The 20,391-nt window shown below is 41.9% G+C and overlaps 1 protein-coding gene across 8 annotated transcripts in view; it reads left to right on the top strand.

Moving 5' to 3' along the window:
• Positions 1 to 20,391, top strand: part of ABLIM3 (actin binding LIM protein family member 3) — a 130,854-nt gene that overhangs the window by 48,863 nt on the left and 61,600 nt on the right. For all 8 annotated transcript variants that reach the window (XM_040239639.1, XM_040239640.1, XM_040239638.1 and 5 more), the window contains 2 exons: positions 11,333 to 11,516; positions 13,738 to 13,850. In XM_040239639.1, the coding sequence (XP_040095573.1) occupies positions 11,333 to 11,516; positions 13,738 to 13,850 (297 nt within the window). The remainder of the gene's footprint in view (positions 1 to 11,332; positions 11,517 to 13,737; positions 13,851 to 20,391) is intronic.

Below are 20,391 nucleotides of genomic sequence, written 5' to 3'. Positions count from 1 at the left end.
ATTCATTGCTTCATTTGCAAATATTTTCTCCTATTCTGAGCATTGTCTTTTCATTTTGCTTATGGCTTCCTTTGCTGCTCAAAAGCTTTTATGTTTAATTAGGTCTCATTTGTTTATTTTTGTTCTTATTTTCATTAAGAGGTGGATTGAAAAAGATATTACTGCGATTTATGACAGAAAGTGTTCTGCCTATGTTTTCCTCTAAGAGTTTTATAGTATCCAACATTACATATTTAGGTCTTTAATCCATTTTGAGTTTATTTTTGTGTATGGTGTTAGGGACTATTCTAATTTCATTCTTTTACATGTAGCTGGCCAGTTTTCCAAGCAACATTTTTATCCATTGTAAATTTTTGCCTCCTTTTTCTTAGATTAGGTGACCGTAGGTACATGGGTTTATCTCTGGACATTCTACCCTGTTCTACAGATCTTTATTTCTGATTTTGTGCCAGCACCATATTGTTTTAATGACTATAGCTTTATAGTATAGTCTGAAGTCTGAGCCTGATTCCTCCAACTCCATTTTTTCTTTCTCAAGATTGCTTTGGCTATCTGGTGTCTTTTGTGTTTCCATACAAATTTTAAATCTTTTTGTTCTAGTTCTGTGAAAAATGCCATTGGTGATTTAATAGGGATTGCATTGAATCTGTAGATTACCTCGGGTAGTATAGTCATTTTGACAATATTTTTTTTCTTGCTTTTTTAAAAAAAAACTTTTAATTTTGTATTGGGGTATAGTCCATTAACAAATAATGTTGTGACAATTGTTAAGTGAATAGCGAAATGACCCAATCATACATACACATGTAGCCATTCTTCCCCAAACTCACCTCCCATCTAGGTCACTACACAACATTGAGCAGAGTTCAATATATTACACAGTAGATCCTTGTCAGCTATCTATTTTAAACATAGCAGTGTACATATGTCCATCCAGAACTCTCCAACTATCCCTTCCCCCATCCCTCCCCCTGGCAGCTATAAGTTCGTTTTCCAAGTCTGTGGTTCTCTTCCTGTTTTGTAAGTAAGTTCATTTGTATCATTTCTTTTTAGATTCCACATATAAGAGATGTCATATAATATTTCTCCCTCTCTATCTGACTCACTTCACTCAGTATGACGATCTCTAGGTCTATCCATGTTGCCATAAATGGCATTATTTCATTCTTTTTAATGGTTAAGTGATATTCCATTATATATATGTACCAGATCTTCTTAATCCATGCATCTGTTGATGGACATTTAGGTTGCTTCCATGTCTTGGCTATTGTAAACAGCACTGCGATGAACACTGGGGTGCATGTATCCTTTTGGATCATGTTTTTCTCTGGATATATGCCCGGGAGTGGGATTTCAGAGTCATATGGTAGCTCTATTTTTAGTTTTTTAAGGAAAAAACAAAACTAAAAAATTCCATACTGTTCTCCATGATGACTGTCCCAATTTACATTCCCACCAACAGTGTAGCAGGGCCCCTTTCTCACCACATGCTCTCTAGCATTTATTGTTTGTGGATTTTTTTCTTTTTTTGGATGATGGCCATTCTGACTGGTGTAAGGTGATATCTATTGTAGTTTTGATTTGCATTTCTCTAATTAGACATGTTGAACATCTTTTCATGTGCCTCTTGACCATCTGTATGTCTTCTTTGGAGAAATGTCTGTTTAGGTCTTCTGCCCATTTTTTGATTGAGTTGTTTGTTTTGATGCTGTTAGGCATCATGAGCTGTTTGTAAATTTTAGAGGCTGATGCTTTGTCAGTCACACCATTTGCAAACATTTTCTCCCAGTCTGTGAGTTGTCTTTTTGTTTTGTTTGTGGTCTTCCTTTGCTCTACAAAAACTTTTGAGTTTAAGTAGGTTCCATTGTTTATTTTGGTTTTTATTTCCATTATTCTGGGAGATGGAGTGAAAAAGATATTGCTGCAATTCATGGCAGAATGTTCTGCCTATATTTTCCTCTAAAAGTTTTATAGTGTCCAGTCTCACATTTAAGTCTTTAATCCATTTTGAGGTTATTTTTGTGTATTGTGTTAAAGAATGATCTAATTTCACTTTTTAAATGTAGCTGTCCAGTTTTCACAGTACCATTTGTTGAAGAGATTGTATTTCCAATATTGTATAGTCAATTTGTCATAAGTTAATTGACCATAGCTGCATGGGTTTATTTCTGGTTTTCTATCCTGTTCCGTTTATCTGTATTTCTATTTTCGTGCCAGTACCATACTCTTTTGATGACTGTAACTTTGTAGTGTAGTCTGAAGTCACAGAGCCTGATTCTTTTTTTTTTTTTTTGAGCCTGATTCTTTCAGTTCCATTTTTCTTTCTCAAGATTGCTTTGGCTATTAGGAGTCTTTTGTGTCTCCATACAGGTTTTGAGATTTTTCTCTCCTAGTTCTGTGAACAACGTCATTGGTAATTCAGTAGGGATTGCCTTGAATCTGTAGGTTGCCTTGGCTAGTATAGTCATTTTGACAATATCAATTCTTCCAATCCAAGAATATGGTATATCTTTCCATCTGTTTGTGTCATCTTTGATTTTTTTCCTCAGCTTCTTACAGCTTTCAAAATGCAGTTCTTTTGTCCCTTGAGGTAGGTTTATTTTTTGGTATTTTATTCTTTTTGATGTGATGGTAAATGGAATTATTTCTCTAATTTCTCTTTCTGATCTTTCATTTTTAATGTATAGGAATGCATATTTCTGCATATTAATTTTGTATCCTAAAACCTGACCAAATTCACTGATGAGCTATAGTATTGATAGCTGTCTGGTAGCATCTTTAGGATTTTCTATGTATAGTATCATGTCATCTGCAAACAGTGACAGTTTTATTTCTTCTTTTCCAATCTGGATTCTTTTTATTTCTTTTTCTTCTCTGATTGCCATGGCTAGGACTTCCAAAACTGTATTGAATCAAAGTTACCAGTTGACATCCGTGTCTTATTCCTGGTCTTAGAGGAAATGCTTTCAGCTTTTCACTGTTGAATCTGATGTTAACTGTACATTTGTCATATATGGCCTTTATTGTGTTGAGGGAGGTTACCCCTATGCCCACTTTCTGGAGAGTTTTTATCATAAATAGGTGTTGAATTTTATCAAAAAATTTTTCTGCAGCTACTGAGGTAATCATAAGGTTTTTATTCTTCAGTTTGTTAGTGTGGTATATTGAAGAGTTTCAGAAGGATAGATGTTAACTCTATCTACATATAAAATAAAAATCTTAAAAAATAATCATCTAGAAAAAAAAGTGTGGTTCAATGTAATTTGCTAAAAATTGTAATGATGTCTGGCAATGTGTCACATTTGACCAGTTCATGAAATTAAACTGATGATTTTGGGGAAAAAAAAAAAAAAGATGCTCTGGGAGCTCCTCTTCCTGATGCCAGACCCCCAGGCTAGGGATCCTGATGTGGGGCTCAGAACTTTCACTTCTGTGAGAGAAACTCTGTGATATAATTGTTTTTCAGTTTGTGATTCATCCACCCAGGGACTGTGGGGTTTGATTTGATCATAATTGTTCCTCTCCTACCATCTTGATGTAGCTTCTTCTTTTCTTTGAATGTAGGATATCTTTTTTGGTAGGTTCCAATGGTTTTTTTTGTCGGTAGTTGTTCAACAGTTAGTTGTGATCTTGGTATTTTCATGAGAAGATGAGCTCTTGTCCTTCTACTCCATCTTGGCAAGGTTCTGTGTGGTTTGTATTTTATATTGAGAATTGGCAAACCCCTTTAGTACTAGTTGATCTGAGAGAATATCTTGCTGTGTGACCATTTTTACATCCCCAGAAACTGAGACAGGACAAAGAGTAATGACAATAAAATTGTTATAAGGAGATTTGAGCTATGAATCTACAGTTTTATTCTTAAGAGATTGTGTTTGTTCTTTTGCTTTAAGCCGAAATTTAATAGTTTAAAACAATCTTTTATTTAGCTCATGTTTCTCTGGGTTGGCTGGGCGGTTATTCCAATCTGACTTGGCTCTGCTTATCTCTCCTCACCTCATTATAATGATATGATGGGTCAGCTGGCAGTGGTTGGCAGGTTGTTGACCTGAGTACCTCCATATGGCTTCTCGTCCTCCAGCAGACTGGCTTGGACTCATTTGCATGGTAGTCTTTGAATTCCAAATGTGACAAAAGAGCAGGCTTTAGTAAGCAAGACCATTTTGCGCCTCACTTTGTGTTATACTTGTTAATGTCCCATTGACCAAAACAAGTCAAATGGCCAACCCAGATTCAAGATTGTGGAGAAATAAACTTTGACTTTTGTGGGAGGAGCTGCAACATGAAATTTCAATGATGTGAATACAGAGAAATGAAGAGTTTGGCCATTTTGACAGTCTACTATAGGGAGATAATAGACAATCTTTTAAGGGAGATTGTAAGACCAAAAAATTTATCATTTTTCTGAATGTTTTCAATGTCAGCTTTACTTGGAGAGTATTTTTGTTTCCAGCAGTAAATGGTATAAGGCTTAGTTACCCTAAGGAACCCTAAATTTCTCTGAATTTCTTTTAGAACCCTTTTAAAGGGCACAACTGTGCTGACATGAAAGGAGGCGATCTGCAGAGGTAAAAAAATAAAATAAAAGCCGAAATCCTGGTGTGACTGCTAATGCCAGATTTAATCCTCATGTTTTATGCTAAATCTTGAAGATGTTGAGCTTTTACTGTGATGGCTACATGGATCATAGAGAATAGAAGTCAAAGCCTAGAGCCTGACCAACATAGGATTCTAACAGGAGACCTCTGAGTAAAACTAAATTTCTTCCTACTAAAGATTGCTCCCGATGTATGGATGGATGAGAAGTAAACCAGAAAAGCAAACAGCAATGAAACTTCCCTGTACCAACTTAGACACTGGGTATAAGACAGCGAAATTTGTAAGGAAATGTCTAACCCTACCCACTCTTTATTAGGATTCACATTCTATTTTCATGCTATACATTTGGCATTTTTAAAAGTGAAACAATTTAAAAGTGATCCCACACTTGGCAAAGGTCAGGTTTATTCTAGATCTCAAAGAGTTTCTACAGATAACATTATTATCATAATGAATAACTCCAGTAAAAAAAATACACAAATCATAATGAGGGAAAGCCAGCAGAATGATGGAAAATAGAATGGGAACCTTGGAGACTTTATAGATTGAAGTTTTCTGACACTGTATAATAAGTACTTTCAATACATTTAAACAAGTAAGAGAAGCCAGCAAAAACAATGAACAAGAGACAATATGTTATAACAACAGCAGATTTGAAAAAGAAACAATATACATTTTAGACATAAAAATGTGTAGTATTTAAAATTTAAAACTCAGTGTATGGATTAAATAGCAGATCAGATGTCGTTGAAAAGACAATAAACTTTAAGACTCAGTAAAGAGAGCAGTATGTATGTATAGCCCAGAATTACAAGAAAGTGATAAAAATAAAAGAGAAGTTTATAAATGGAGAATGACATATATCTAATCAGAGTTCTACAGAGATATAATAGAGAACATGAGTAGGAGGACAATATTTGAAGAGATAGCATCTTTGAATTATGTAGAACTGTTGAAAGACACAAATCCTTGAATCTAGGAAACTTAATAAATCACAGTAGGAAAATATAAAAGAAATCTACCTACACACATCATAGTGAAACTGCAGATAACCAAAAACAACCTCCCCTCCCCACTCCCAAAAAAAAAACCATCTCAAAAGTAGCCAGAGAGGAGAGCCAGGACATCTGCATATGAATGGTAAATAAGCTGACAGCTAAACTTTTAGTAGCAACAAGGAAATCTGAAAACAGTGAAATAATATCTTTATGTACTGAAAGAAGTACCTAAAAATTTATGTACTCAGCAAAACTGTCTTTCAAGAACAAAGGCAAACCAACAGCCAACATCATACTTAATAGTGAAAGACTGACTGACTGACTGCTTCCCTTTGAGATCAAAAATATTAGTAAGAAAAAAAGTCTGCTCTTACCACTTCTGTTTAACGTTGTACTGCAAGTTCATGGTAGGTCAGTTAGGCAAGAAAATGAAATAAAAGACACCCACATTGAAAAAGAAGTAAGAATATCTCTGTTTGCCCATGGCATGATCTTGTGTATAACAAATCCCAAGGAATGCACTAAAAACTATTAGAAGTAACAAGTTGATCAGATTTCAAGTTACAAGATTAGTTTACCAGAATTAGTTGTGTTTCTATATACTTAGTATGAACAATTTGAAAATAAAATTGAGAAAACAATTCCCTTTACAATAGCATCAAATAAAATATATAAGAATAAATTTATTGAAGGCATAAAATTTATACTTTGAAAGCTATAAAATATTAAAGAATAAGTGAAAAAATATACCATGTTCATGGATCAGAAATCTTGTTTTGAAGGCAATATTCTCAGGTCAGTCTACGAACTTAGTGCTGTCTTAGTCAGCTCAGGCTGCCATAGCAAAATAAAGATTGGGTGATATAAACAACAGTAATGTATTTTCTCACAATTCTGGAGGTTGCAAGTCCAAGGTCATGGTGTCAGCATAGTCAGGTTATGGAAAGCTCCCTTCCTGTCTTGCTGACAGGTGTGTTCTCACTGTGTCCTCACTTTTTCTGGAATGGGGGGAGGGAAGGAGGGAAGATGAGAATGAGAAAGAGAATGAGCAAGTTTGCTGGTATCTCTTCTAATGAGGGCACTAATCCCATAATGAAGGTCCCATCCTATGGCCTCATCTAAACCTAATTATCTCCTAAAGGCCACCTATCTAAATACCATCATGTTGTGGCTTGGGGCTTCAACATACAAATCTAGGGGAGGACACTATTCAGTTTATATCACATGTAATCCCTATGAAAATTCCCACTGGCGTCTTTGCAGAAATTGTCAAACTAATTCTAAAATGTATGTGAAATTAGAGACATAGAATAACCAAAATAATCTTTAAAAGGAAGAACAAAGTTAGAAGACTCAGAATTCCCACTTTAAAAGCTTATTGCAAAGCTACAATAAACACAACAGTGTGGTACAATGATAGACATAGAGATCAGTAGAGTAGAAATGAGAGGCAAGATAAAGCCCTGGGCTTCCTTGGTGGCTCAGTGGTAAAGAATCCATCTGCCAGTGCAGGAGAAATGGGTTCGATCCCTGATCTGGGAAGATCCCACATGCCGTGGAGCCACTGGGCCCATACTCTAGAGTCCAGTTGTTCAATAGTGCTCTATAATAGCCTATGCTCCAGAGCCCATGTGTTCCAGCTACTGAAGCCCTCATGCCTTGAAGCCTGTGCTCCACAAGAGAAGCCGCTGCAGTGAGACCTCTACACACTGCACCTAGAGAGTAGACCCTGCTCATCGCAAGTAGAGAAAGCAGCAGTGAAGACCTAGCACAGCCAAAAATTAATCAATTAATTAAATTTTTAAAATACAGTCTTATAGTTATGGCCAGCAGAATATTATCAAGACAACCAAAATAATTCAATAGGGAAAGAATAGTCTTCAACAATTGATGCTAGGAAAACTGAACATAGGTATACACAAAAAAAATGAAATTGCAGTCTTCACACCATACACAAAAATTAAGTCAAAGTGCGTCAAAAATATACAGGTAAGAGCTAAAACTACAAAACTGTTAAAACAAAATATAGGAGCAAATATTCGTGACGTTAGAAGGCAAAGCCTTCTTGGACATGATAACGAAGAAAGCAACTGGGGAAAAATAAATAAACATCATCAAAATTTAAAACTCTTTTGCTTCCAAATAGATCATCAGGAATGTAAAAAGTAAACACATAGAATGAAAGATAGAATCTGTAAATCATGTATTGATATTTGTAAAGAAGTTGTATCTAGGACAGGTTGAGTAGATCAGTTGTGATGCAGTCACACAGTTGAATACGCACAGCAAGACAAAGGAACCACAATTAGGTGCATCGACATGAATGAATTTCAGAAGCATAACACTGAGAGAATGAAGCAGTAAATTACACAGAAGAGTTAATGCAATATGATTCTATCTGTATAAAATTCACAAACAGGCAAAACTAAACAATATATTGTTTGTGGATACCTCAAAGGTAGTAAAACTGTAAAGAAAAGCAAAGAGATTGATAAACTCATGATTCGGGAAAGGAGTGTGAGAAGGAGGCATTCTTAGGGTGATGAACGGGATTCCAAGGTGCTGGTAATGTTGTTTCATAAATTCAGTAATGGATACCTGGGGGGCATATTTTATGTTTCTCCTTTACAGTGTACAGTATACAGTGTAGTATATTTATTACATTTTCTGTATGTATATTTCACAACTTAAATGTTTAAAATAATGAAATCCCCCTCAGGACACCTTCTAACACTTTGAAAGTCCGTAAAACTGTCTCATTTGAAAAGTTGAAAATCAACAGAATTATATGACAGAATCCTAGACTCTTAGCACCTGGATGTGTCCTCAGTTACCACATGGCTCCCTCATTTTACAAATGAGGCAGCTGAACTCCAGAGAGGTGAAGTCACTTTTTCAAAGTCACACAGCACCTGAGTGCTAGAATAGAAACATGGAGGAAGGTCCAGTGACACTCAAAATAGTACATTTTCCACTGAAACACAGTAAGACTGGGTGTAAAGCCTCTTCTAGGCATTATATTTATAGTGAGCTTTCATTCTTTATTTTCTTGAAGCAGTTCTGAGTTCTCATATTCTGTCCCATTGTCAGACTGTATCATCTTTCTTTTAATTATAAGACTTTACTTTTTCATTCACAAAAATGACTGCCCTGGATATATTAATTCCATGTCACTTCCATACTGCAGACCCTTCCCATGGCCTTTCCTGTTATTTGAATGAAGACTTCTGCTCAGGCTCAAACACATCTGTCAAGCTAGTCCAGCTTACCTTCCACCTCGTGTTCCCCACTGTATTTCCAAAAACCCTGGGATTCTTATCAACTCTTACATCCTTTCTACCAAAAACTTCCTCCTTCAGCTCCTTGGGGGAAATGAAGGAACTGATTGTTCCGAGTTTTTGTATGGCCTCCTGGTTTTCTCCACTGGGAGAGGTGGCTCTGGGAGTAGAGTTGGCTGGGGACACAAAGGAGAGAAAAGAAGGGAAAAAACAGGAGCTCTTTCCAGTGAGGTCGTAGGCCATGACCTAACTAATTCCACAGCCATCAATCGATCTGCCACCTGCACACTCCAGAACAGCCTGTTCTGTGGCCTTGCCTGCCCTCCAGACCAGGCATTGTTTGATGTGATGAGTTTTCATGAATGCTAATGAAAGATGAAGTCTGATGAAAGATGGACCCTTCCCCACTTGCTGCCTCCACCACCACCTCCTCCACTCGTCAGTTCTGCAGGGCTGGTCTCTATGGAACTCCAGCTCTACCTCATACAGAGTTTTAAATGTTTAGGCACATAGCCCTGAAGAAAGCTCCCCTTCTTCTAGACTCACAGCATGTCAATATCAGAAGAAAATCTCAGGTCATTTCTTGCCCAGTTTCTGCTTTTTGCATAGCAGTGAACAGAGGCCCCAGATTACAGACAGCCAAGGTCATTGTCACCCAGAGAGTTAGTGGCAGTGACAAGACCAGAGACCAGGTGGTCAGACTTCCAGAGTAGAGTCTGTCACTGACCTAGACTGTTTTCCCTGGTGCTGTGACATGTGAATTCACTTTGAAGCTGCCCTGCTCCCTCACCTTGGCCCTTTAATCCTACCTCTGGCCTGCAGAGTAAATAAACACTTGTGAAATACTTCTGACATTCACCTGGAAGTCCCTCCTACCTTTAACCAAGCTGCTTTTGGAAAACAACTTTGCCTGTTAAAGATGAGAGGGTATTTACTGGGGTGATGTCACCCAGTCCAGGCCAGGTCCTTGCACTTACAGGCTTGTTGCAAGGATCCCCACCACGGATCACACTCGATAAAGCTTGAGTCAGGCTAACTACATTTTTGGGAAACTGATGTATTAAAGCTAAGTGCCTGTTTATTACCATAAACAAGAGCTGTAACTCTCTGCTGTATCAGTTCACATTGCCCTGACCAGCTGCTTCTTCCCAAAGGCAACCTATGTAGAAAGTCAAACTGTCAGACAGTCACTTGGAGAATGCAAACTCTGAACAAGGGGGATTTGAAAGAGCTCTCCAGCTGCTTTCCTTTGTTGCTGACTGGTCCCTTCCTGGCTGACCCATCCTTGTTTTAACTGGATCAATATACTCAGCAGTTCTGGTGGCCCTGAGAGTCATTTGATATCTTGAAGGAAACAGCCTCTTTCTGCTCTTCCCATTATGTGTTGATTTCATAACTCTCAGAGGGAAATCTCATTTCCCGCATTTTTAAGTCCTTTGGGGGAGGGGATCCCCCATGGTTCAGTTCAGACACCTATAATTATGTCCACATGCTCTTCTATTATCCGTCCTACCTTACTTCATCTTGTCCACCAGGATATCCCAAAAGACTTTATAAACTATGATGCGGACCGATTATAATCTTCAAATCATATATCCCATTGACATTCTAAGTTGTCTTCATCTAGCACAGCACTCTTGCCTGGGAAATCCCATGGACAGAGGATCCTGGTAGGCTTCAGTCCATGGGGTCACTAAGAGTCGGGCACGACTGAGCGACTTCACTTTCACTTTTCAGTTTCATGCATTGGAGAAAGAAATGGCAACCCACTCCAGTATTCTTGCCTGGAGAATCCCAGGGACAGAGGAGCCTGGTGGGCTGCCGTCTATGGGGTTGCACAGAGTCGGACACGACTGAAGTGACTTAGCAGCAGCAGCAGCAGCACAGACTCGTGCTCGTAGGAAATGCCCAGGAAATTTTTAACTGAATGATTCTTTTATTAAATCATGGTATCCCTAGCTGTGTTGCATTGTGTGAGCCACATGGCCTATATTTTAAGAGGATTGTACAACATGGCTGGTGTCAGTGTGCAACCCACCCCAGTATTCTTGCCTAGAGAATCCCAGGGATGGGGGAGCCTGGTGGGCTGCCGTCTATGGGGTCGCACAGGGTCGGACACGACTGAAGCGACTTAGCAGCAGCAGCAGCAGTGCGCATCAGGGTCAGCCAGGGAGTTGTGCTAAAAATGCAGGTGCCTAGGCTCTGCAACCCCAGAGAGTCTGATTCAGGTCCCGGCAGCTGCATCTCCAGAAGTTCGCCAGGTGATTCTGATGCAAGTCATCCTCAGACAATCCTTTAAGAAGCACTGGCCCCAGAGGCCCGTGAGTTCCCATGTGTCACCATTCTCTGGTTGCTTGTAACTGAGTCATCCTCCAGCCTCATCCCCAGCAAGAACCTCCTGCTCACAGACCCTTCCTTGAACTCACCTGCCTTTATTTCCCTCCTTGTTTCCTCAAGTGTGTGGCTGTGGCCTAGCCCAGTCGGGCTTCTTCTTTAAGAACCAGGAGTACATCTGCACCCAGGACTACCAGCAACTCTACGGCACCCGCTGCGACAGCTGCCGGGACTTCATCACGGGCGAGGTCATCTCCGCGCTGGGCCGCACCTACCACCCCAAGTGCTTCGTGTGCAGCTTGTGCAAGTGAGTGGGTGGCCAGCAAGGGCTGGGACCCTCTCCCTAGGTCCCTGGGGAAGGGGAGAAATGGCCTTTCCCAGGCAGATCTCGAGGTGAACACTCTCATTCCTGGAATCTCAGGAGTGGAAGGACTTGACAAGCAAATGGTTTTGAACATTTAGCAGCTGAATCCTATCTATTAGATGTGGTCTAATACAAAACACTAGTTTGTCCCAAGATGAAGGCAGAGTAAAGATCTGAGCCCCTACACTCAAGTCTCCTATTTCCCATCAAAAGGCCCCAAAGGAACCACTGAGTGCCATGGCCTCTCAAGACTCAGTGTGGAATCCACGGGCACTCACATCCTCAGCCACATGTGGTCCTGGGGTGTCTATTTATAGCCTTCCCCCACAACCCTGGCAGGTGACCCCACCTCTGTAAGCCTCAGCTTCATTGGTAAAATGGGCATCAAAACCAGTCCAACTTCATTAGGTTTTCAGGAAAATAAATGAGACGGTACTTGCAGAGACTGTTCAGTGACTGGTACCAAATTGTGTCTGATTTTATTATTCTTTTCTTTATCATAATGTTCATCATCCACCTTCTCAAGACTTTACAATTTATTTATTTTTAATTGAAGGATAATACTTTACAATATTGTGTTGGTTTCTGCCATACATCAACATGAATCAGCCATAGGTATACCTATGTCCCTCAACTCTTGAACCTCCTTCCCACCTCCCACCCCATCCCATCCCTCTAGGTTGTTACAGAGCCCTGGTTTGAGTTCCTTGAGTCATACAGCAAATTCCCACGGGCTATCTATTTTATATATGGTAGAGTATATGTTTCTATGTTACTCTCTCCATTCTCAAGACCTTTGATAGTTGATGGAAAGCTCACCATCTGCCTCCTCCCCACCCCAAGCATCCTCATCACTTGTTAACTTAGCAAATGTACCTTAAGGACCCACTGTATACCAAATACCATATTAAGGAGACAAAAAATAAAGAAACCCTCAACCCTGTCCACCAATATTTTAACATTTAATGGACTGCTCTAAGTCATAAGTAAAGCACTATTGGAGTATATGTATGTACTTTTTAATAGGGAAAGTAATCTATAGATTAATTATTCTTCTCATAAAATAACCACCTCTTTGTTACCAGTTAGAGTAACCACTTGGGGTTTTTTATTGAGACTAATGACACAGTACCTAAGGAAACATCATCCAGTGGCATTCATGCTTTCATCCAGCCCTTAAAACCTGGGCCTCAGGTCCTAGAATGCCAGAACCATTGGAAGTTTGCACAGTAGGGTCCATATAGCATAAAGTGGAGGTTTTGTGAAGCCCCGTGGAGATGAGGTGTCTTCTCAAGGTCATGACCCATGTCCTGTTACCGGTAGTGAGTGCCTGAGCTGTGACAAGAGCACAGCTCCCCCCACCAGCACTCCCGCCACTGTTCATGTCGCTAATGTAAGGGCTGTAGAACCACTGCAGGCTTAGGGCCGTGTGCTGAGAACCCACGTTAACAGCCGTTCTAGACTACGTGAGCAAGAGCTGCTGCGTGATGGGGTTGGCTGTGCTGAGGGTTCTAAACAGTTTATATTTAGTTAGGGAGGCAGGACAGGACAAGCTTGAGATTCCTGAGCTGTGAAACTCCCAACTGTTCAAAGGCAGATGAGCAGACGAAGAGGTTCTCTATGGATGTCCTGGGGAGTAAAAGGAAGACGTTTTGACAAATTTAATTGAGTTCTTCCTGACATATAGGGATAGGTCAAGTTGGGAAGACATCCTTCCAGGAGGAAGCACCCCTGGGACGAGTTTTTAGCCTCTTTATTGTATAGAAGGAAATGGAAACTCACTCCAGTATTCTTGCCTGGAGAATTCCATGGACAGAGGAGCCTGCGAGGCTATAGTCCATGGGGTCACAAGAGTCGGACACGACTTTGCAACTAAGCCACCACCACCATCGTTGTATAGAAGAGAAATGTAAGCTCAAAGAAGTGGTGTGATTTGCCCAGTGTTTAAAAATCATGTAAATGGCCCAACGGGATCTCCTTCCAGTCCTGATCCTGATTGAGTGGTTTAGCTCTGCCCCGGGAACAGCCCGTGAATGCAGCTGGTACTCTGTATGTGCTGTATGTGCTACCAGAGATCTTCCAGCACAAGTCATCAGGTCACCTATAGACACAGAGCCCTCTGGAGAGGAGGTGTTGAATTTCTTCTTCTTCCTCCTCCTCACAGGAAGCCTTTCCCCATTGGAGACAAGGTGACCTTCAGTGGGAAGGAATGCTTGTGTCAGACGTGCTCCCAGTCCATGACCAGCAGTAAGCCCATCAAGATCCGCGGACCAAGCCGTGAGTCCTCCCCGCCGGGTGCCTCCCCGTCTGCAAGCACATCTCCCAGGGCTCCCCTGTCCCAGTTTCATTAACCACTTCCCTTCTGCAGCCTGGAGGGAAGTGGGGGCAGTTCCCACCCTGGAGGACTCCTGAAGTATGACCCAGTTGGCAGACAGCCCAGACTCATGAGCTTCCCAACATACAAAGGCAGGGAAAACAGACTGCCCAACAGTAAACAGGGATGGCCTGGGCCACATTTCAGCCGCTTGGGTAGTTCTCCTGGGATGAGTGGGCCTCCTTATCTCCCTTTTGGTTCAAGCTGCCTGGAGCACCCCAACAGAGCTGAGCAGGTGTTTTCCACCAGTGGCTCTCAATTCTTACAAATTCCACTAAAAAACTATATGTGGACATATCTTAGCCAAAGATGGAATATGGGAGAAAGCCACAAGGGCTGTGCTTAGTGTCTCTTAGGGTGTGTCCTGTGGCCTGCAGCATTAGCTTCACTGCAAAACTGGCAAAAATACAGATTTCTAGGCCCACTTTGGATTTGTAGGAATGGGACCTAGAAATATATGATCTTAAGAAGCTTCCTGAATGATTCATTCACTGCCCCTAAACCTGATAACTACTCATAAAGATCATGTTCTATCACTAAAACACAGATTGGGGCGTGGAGGGGAGCTGAGGATCGGAGGTGTGCCTTAGAACAGTCATTCTGATTTGTGGAATGTCCATTCCATTCCAGCTTGTCTAGCTGTAAGATATCTAAATCACTGTTGCAAAACGCCCTTCTCAGACCCCTTACTGCATGTGCCCACACACACACCCAGGGTCTCGTAAGCCAGGTTAGGCTCCAGCATTCTTTCATGTTACATGACACTCTCGCTGGCCTTGTCGGCAGAATCAATGAAGGCCCATTAGCGTCCTGGGCTGCATGTGCCCACTGCGCCATGTGGGGGCTGTCAGCCACGGCACCAGCAGAGTCAGCATGCTGGGGCTGTGTCCACTCGAGGAGGGTGAGCACAGAACCACCTCCCCCAAGTCAGCAGGACTCCGCTCCCGGAGGCTCCAATAGCAAGGGAGCCTGTTGGGGGGCTCCCTGCATCATCCTTCCCTCCTTTCAGTTGATTCAGACCTGTTCCCAGACCTTCCTTCAGTGTCTTTGGTGGGGATCAAGAAAAATTTGCTGCTCTGAGCAGGTTTCCATCTTGAGGTGGCTAAGGCTGAGTGCACACACTGTTATCCTTCATAACTGCTTGAAAGCATCATCCAGAATGACAGAAAGTCTGAAATTCTGGGATGGAGGACCACAGGACCATGGCTGATGCTGCTCAGGTACCCGGACCCCAGTGAGACCCCGTGTGAGGCCACAGAGAGAAGACAGCTGGAGTCAGGAGGCTGTGTTCCTTCTGTGTGAGGCATACCTGTCATGCAGCCTCCCTGTGGCTCAGTTCACCCAACTTGGTGGAAAGCAAATGTATCCGTATTCGGCAATCAGACTAACATACATCATAGTGTGTAAACTGCTCTCTAAATATAAAGTGAGGGGTTTTGTTGGCGTGGTGGTCTAATCTAGAAAACATGCCAGAGGAGAACTGAGAATGAATTCCTTAATCTGCTGTTATTTCACTCAGCTTGTGTCGTGTGTTACTGTGTGCCTTGGGGATCTCAGGCAGGTGGGAGATTTCCTCAGCTGCATGTGGGAGGCCTGCATGGGAGCATGTCCACGAGGAGAGGCTGCTAAATGTCTCCACCATAATTCTTCAGATCAGGAGGTAGAAGAAGGGAAGGAAGAGTCAGTACAGAAGAACAGTGAGCATGTGGGCAGTCTCCAGGGGAATGCCTAGGATCATGGCTCATCTTGCTACTCACGAAGTCTAGGCATCAATGTGTGGATCTATGGGGCATATGTTTCAGAGAAATGTTCTTTCCCCAAAGGTGGTCATTGTCCATGCTGCAAACACAAAGTAGTCTCCTGACTCGAGGGGAGGTTGAAAGGGCTTCTGAGTCCCCCAGGGATGGAGGAAACTAAAACAAGATTCAAAAGAGTGCTAAGATGATGAACATAGCTTGGAAAAGGAAAATGAAGGACGAGAGACTTGCTGTATGTTTGAGCCAGAGGAGTGTGAATTTTCATTCCTGGAATGTCAAGACACTGTGGAAAAGCAGCATCTGTATCTACTCAGAAGAGATCAAGAATACTTGGGAACTGTCAAAAGATGGGAATCATGTTACTTATCCCAGGCAGGAGAACTGTTTCTTCACAGACCTTGCTGAGAAGAATCAGGGGCGGAAGCAACATCACCACCTCCACCAGCACCATTGCTGTCACCACCATAAGTACCACTCGCACCACCAGCACTGCCATCCCCACAGTCACCAGCGTCACATTGAATACCATCACCGCCACCAGCACCATCACCAACACTTCACCTTTGCTGACATGGACTGTTGCTAGTGCCGGGCACTGCTCAGACCTCACTGCAAAGAATCAGCAGCAGTGGTACCGTCGCCACCAAAACTACTGCCATCACGGCTGCTAGCATTGACTGGCCATTACTATCCTCAGTACTGGACTAAGTTTTCTAAACATCTCATTTAATCATCACCACAACTCTATGAGGGAGACAAGAGCAATGGTTTTCAGATAAGAAACCAGATACTCTAAGAGTGTCACAGGTCACTTAGATAATGGTAATGGAACCAGAGTGTGAGCCTAGGCAAGTCTGGCTTTGGAGCCTACTCCCTTAACACCCTATACCAGAGACATGACTTGCTAATAGGAAGGGTCCTGTCTTTCTGGATTAGTTGCCTAAAACAAGGTGAGGAGCTTGCTATGACTCACACACCCACCTATTTTTGCTGTAATGAATGACACAGTCAGAAAAAGCTAAAAATAACTGTCTGGGGTCTTCAGAGATTCCAGTAAATGGAGGGATTTAGGAGGAGCAGGTGCATCGTGCTTATTGCCAGCTGAAGGTGGTAATTTTGGAATAAAGAAGAACATATGAGGAATGGAGTGGACAGCTGGCTGTGCAGAATCCAGCTTGGGGCAGGGTGTGTCCTGACCTTGCTTATTACACCAGGTCCATGGGCTCCCGGATGCAGTGCCTGAAGCTCCAATGTTGGTCATAAGTAAAAGTTGGAAGAAGAGGGGGGAAAAAGATCCTGGTAAAGATCCTTCATCTGAAGCCAGTTGAGTGGAGGATGAACAATATAATATGGGGGGAAAAAATGGAATAGGTGTGCCAGAATTCTCAGGAGGAATTAGCAGGCCTTCCCTACATCAGAGATACTGCTTCTGACCTCATATCAGAGATTGGATAATGCACAGAGTATGAGTTAAAAACCATGAGAATGTGGTATAATAATGATAATAACCACTTATTGGGTACATACATGCCCGGCCCTGTGCAAAGTCCTTCCAGGCCTGACTTCAGTTCATCTTCACACCAGTCATGTTCGGATGAGGAAGCTGGACCTGAACAGTTGTACAGCTAGTCAGCTGGGGAGCTGGGATTCTCCCCTTGGCCAGCCTCTCTCCACTCACTCTAACCTCTCAGCTCAACCTCTAACCACTATACTGTACCATCTCCTAAATTTTAATTCAAGATGCCAATTTATATCAGATATGTCACTGCAACTTAAAGAGATGGACTCATCTCTTTTGTGGCCACAAAAGGATGCAACTCTTTGAGTAAGGTTTATTGAAAAGATAGACAGTGTTGGTATTAACCAGTAACTTCTCTATCTCCATGGAATCCACAAGTGAATTTGCTCAGACCACGTCAAGCAAGGAAAAGTGAAGTGTGGGAGATAAAGGAGAAGAGAGAAACTGTAGTTATCATAAAAGATTTGAAGAAACACATTTAGGGTAAGAGGTAGATAGATAATCCTTGGTTGCTTAAAATAGGGGATTTCACAAGAATTCAGGCCTCAGCTTCATATAAAAAAGGCCATCATGACAGTCTTACCTGTCCAGAGGCAACAGGGGGTGAGCTGCTCACCCCAGGAGGCAGTGATTTAGAGGAAGATGCCCACCATTTTCATGCATTGGAGAAGGAAATGGCAGCCCACTCCAGTGTTCTTGCCTGGAGAATCCCAGGGATGGGGGAGCCTGGTGGGCTGCCGTCTATGGGATCACACAGTCAGACACGACTGAAGCGACTTAGCAGCAGCAGCAGCCCACCTGTTGAGAATGCTGAGGATTACTATGCTGGGTGGGACTTTGATGTGGAATCTTTTCACCCTATTAAGAAAGCCCACAGAGACACAAATTCAGCACCTGTGGCCTAGAAAGCTGGACCATATGCCTGAGCCCTCGGGTTTTCCTATACAGAGCACGGACAAGTCACTTCAGAGGCCATCTATCTATAAAAGAAGAGGGGGTACTGACCTCTAAACAATGACATTCTGAAGACTGTGATGATTGGGATGGAGTGGAAGTTGACTTATTCCAGGAGAAAAAAAAAAAAAAGGAAAAGAAAGAAATCCTAAATCTGTTCTACCAGCCCGCGTTTGAAGACCTGGGACTTGAAGCATTTTGCAGTGAGAGACCTTCTTGGCCCCAGCTTGTGCTAAGAGACATTAGAAAGGTGCTGTATAGCCAAGAGGCATGGACTATGGGAGCTGACTCATACACACACTTCGTCAGGGCCCAGACTTTCCACAGCTTGCTGGACACACCTCCTTCCTAGAGACACAGACGCCTCATCTCTTCTCCAGGACTGGCTTCCAGCTGGATGAGAGAGCTTCAGCCAGCCTCTCCCAACTTGCTGTGTGTCTCTCTCCTCCTCTACTGCTCCCAAGTGTGCATTTGCCTTTGGTGCCAAGAAGGAGGCCTGTGCTCTGGTAAACATTGCCCCTTGACCCTTTCCTCCTCTAGAGTGGGACATCCGGTCAGCTAAGCCTGAATTCCCAGCATCTCCCAAGTACCTCGGACCCTGCCTCCATTTCCTGCCCCTCCCTAGACATTGTTGAGCAACAGGCAGCCTCTGGCCCCCCCTACATTCTGTTGGCCTCAGTGCATGGTCCAGGGTGATGGAAACGGAGAGCAAGGGTGCCTTTCTGCTCTGGAACAATCTCATCAGACTCTTTAACCCTCACTGCTTAGGGAGGCAGATGTTTAGTTTGTAGTCACATAAGGGAGGAGGTGTGCATGGTAAGTTATATCCTTTGCCTGGGTGCTAGGAGGGCTGCTCATTCAGAACATCTACTCTAAGTTTTTACCGTGTGCTGAGCATGGTGCTAGGCAAGAGAATAGGTTTAACCAAAAGCACACAAATCACAAACCATTGAGCATATGAGCCTAAAGGTGAGAAAAAGTAGAACCAAAGCTTGGAGCAGGGATTCTCAAACTCTGCTGTGCTTAGAGATCTTGATAAAATTCAGTGACAAGGACTCGATTTCCAAAATATATAAAACAGCTCATGCAGCTCAATATGAAAAAAATAACCCAGTCCAAAAAAATGGGTAAAAGAACTACATAGAAATTTCTCCAAAGAAAACATACAGATGGCCAACAGGCACATGAAAAGTTGCTCAAATTTTTTGCATTTTAGAGAAATGCAAATCAAAACTATAATGAGGTGTCACTTCACATCGCTCAGAATGGCTGTCATGAAAACATCTGCAAATGACAAATGCCAGAGAGGCTATGGAGAAAAGAGAACTCTCCTTCACTGCTGGTGGGAATGTAAATTGATACAGCCGCTATGAAGATCAATATGGACGTTCCTCAAAAAACTAAAGATAGAGTTACCGTCTGATCCAGGAATTCCACCCCTGGGCATTTACCTGGAGAAAACTCTAATTTAAAAAGATAAATGCCCCCCAGTGTTCATTGTAGCACTACTCACAGTAGCCAAGACATGCAAGCAACCTAAATGTCCATCAACAGATAATGGATAAAGTAGATGTGGTATATATACAATGGAATATTACTCAGCCATAAAAAAAGAATGAAATAATGCTACTTGCAGCAATAAGAATGGACCTGGAGATTATCACAGTAAGTGAAATAAGTCAGAGAATGACAAATATCATATGATACCACTTATATGTGGAACCTAAAAAAACAATACAAATGATTTACAAAACAGAAACAGACTGATAGGCATAGAAAAACTTATGGTTAACAAAGGAGAAAGAGAAAGATACATTAGGGTTTGGGGATTAAAAGATACACTCTACTACATGTAAAATAGATTAGCAACAAGACCTACCATATAGCACAGGGAACTGTATTTAATCCCTGTAATAACCTATAATAGAAAAGAACCTGACAAAGAATATAGTACGTGTGTGTGTGTGTGTGTGTGTGTGTGTGTGTGTGTGTAACTGAATCACTTTGCTTTACCTGAAATGAATACAACATTGTAAATCAAGTGTATTTCAATAAAAATAAAATAGTTAAAAATTCAGTTGATCTGGATGGGGCCCACATTTCTACACATTTGCAATTTCCCAGGTGACACTGATGCTGCAGGTCCCCAGGTCACAGAGAGTTGCATGAGCTTTGTTAGCAACTTGAGAACAGGCTAGGAGCAGTTCAGGGTCC

This window comes from Oryx dammah, unplaced genomic scaffold (assembly GCF_014754425.2).
Source record: "Oryx dammah isolate SB20612 unplaced genomic scaffold, SCBI_Odam_1.1 HiC_scaffold_5, whole genome shotgun sequence".
NCBI classification, from domain to species: domain Eukaryota; kingdom Metazoa; phylum Chordata; class Mammalia; order Artiodactyla; family Bovidae; genus Oryx; species Oryx dammah.
Note: the sequence above shows the minus strand (reverse complement) of the source record. Positions and strands in the feature narration are given on the sequence as shown.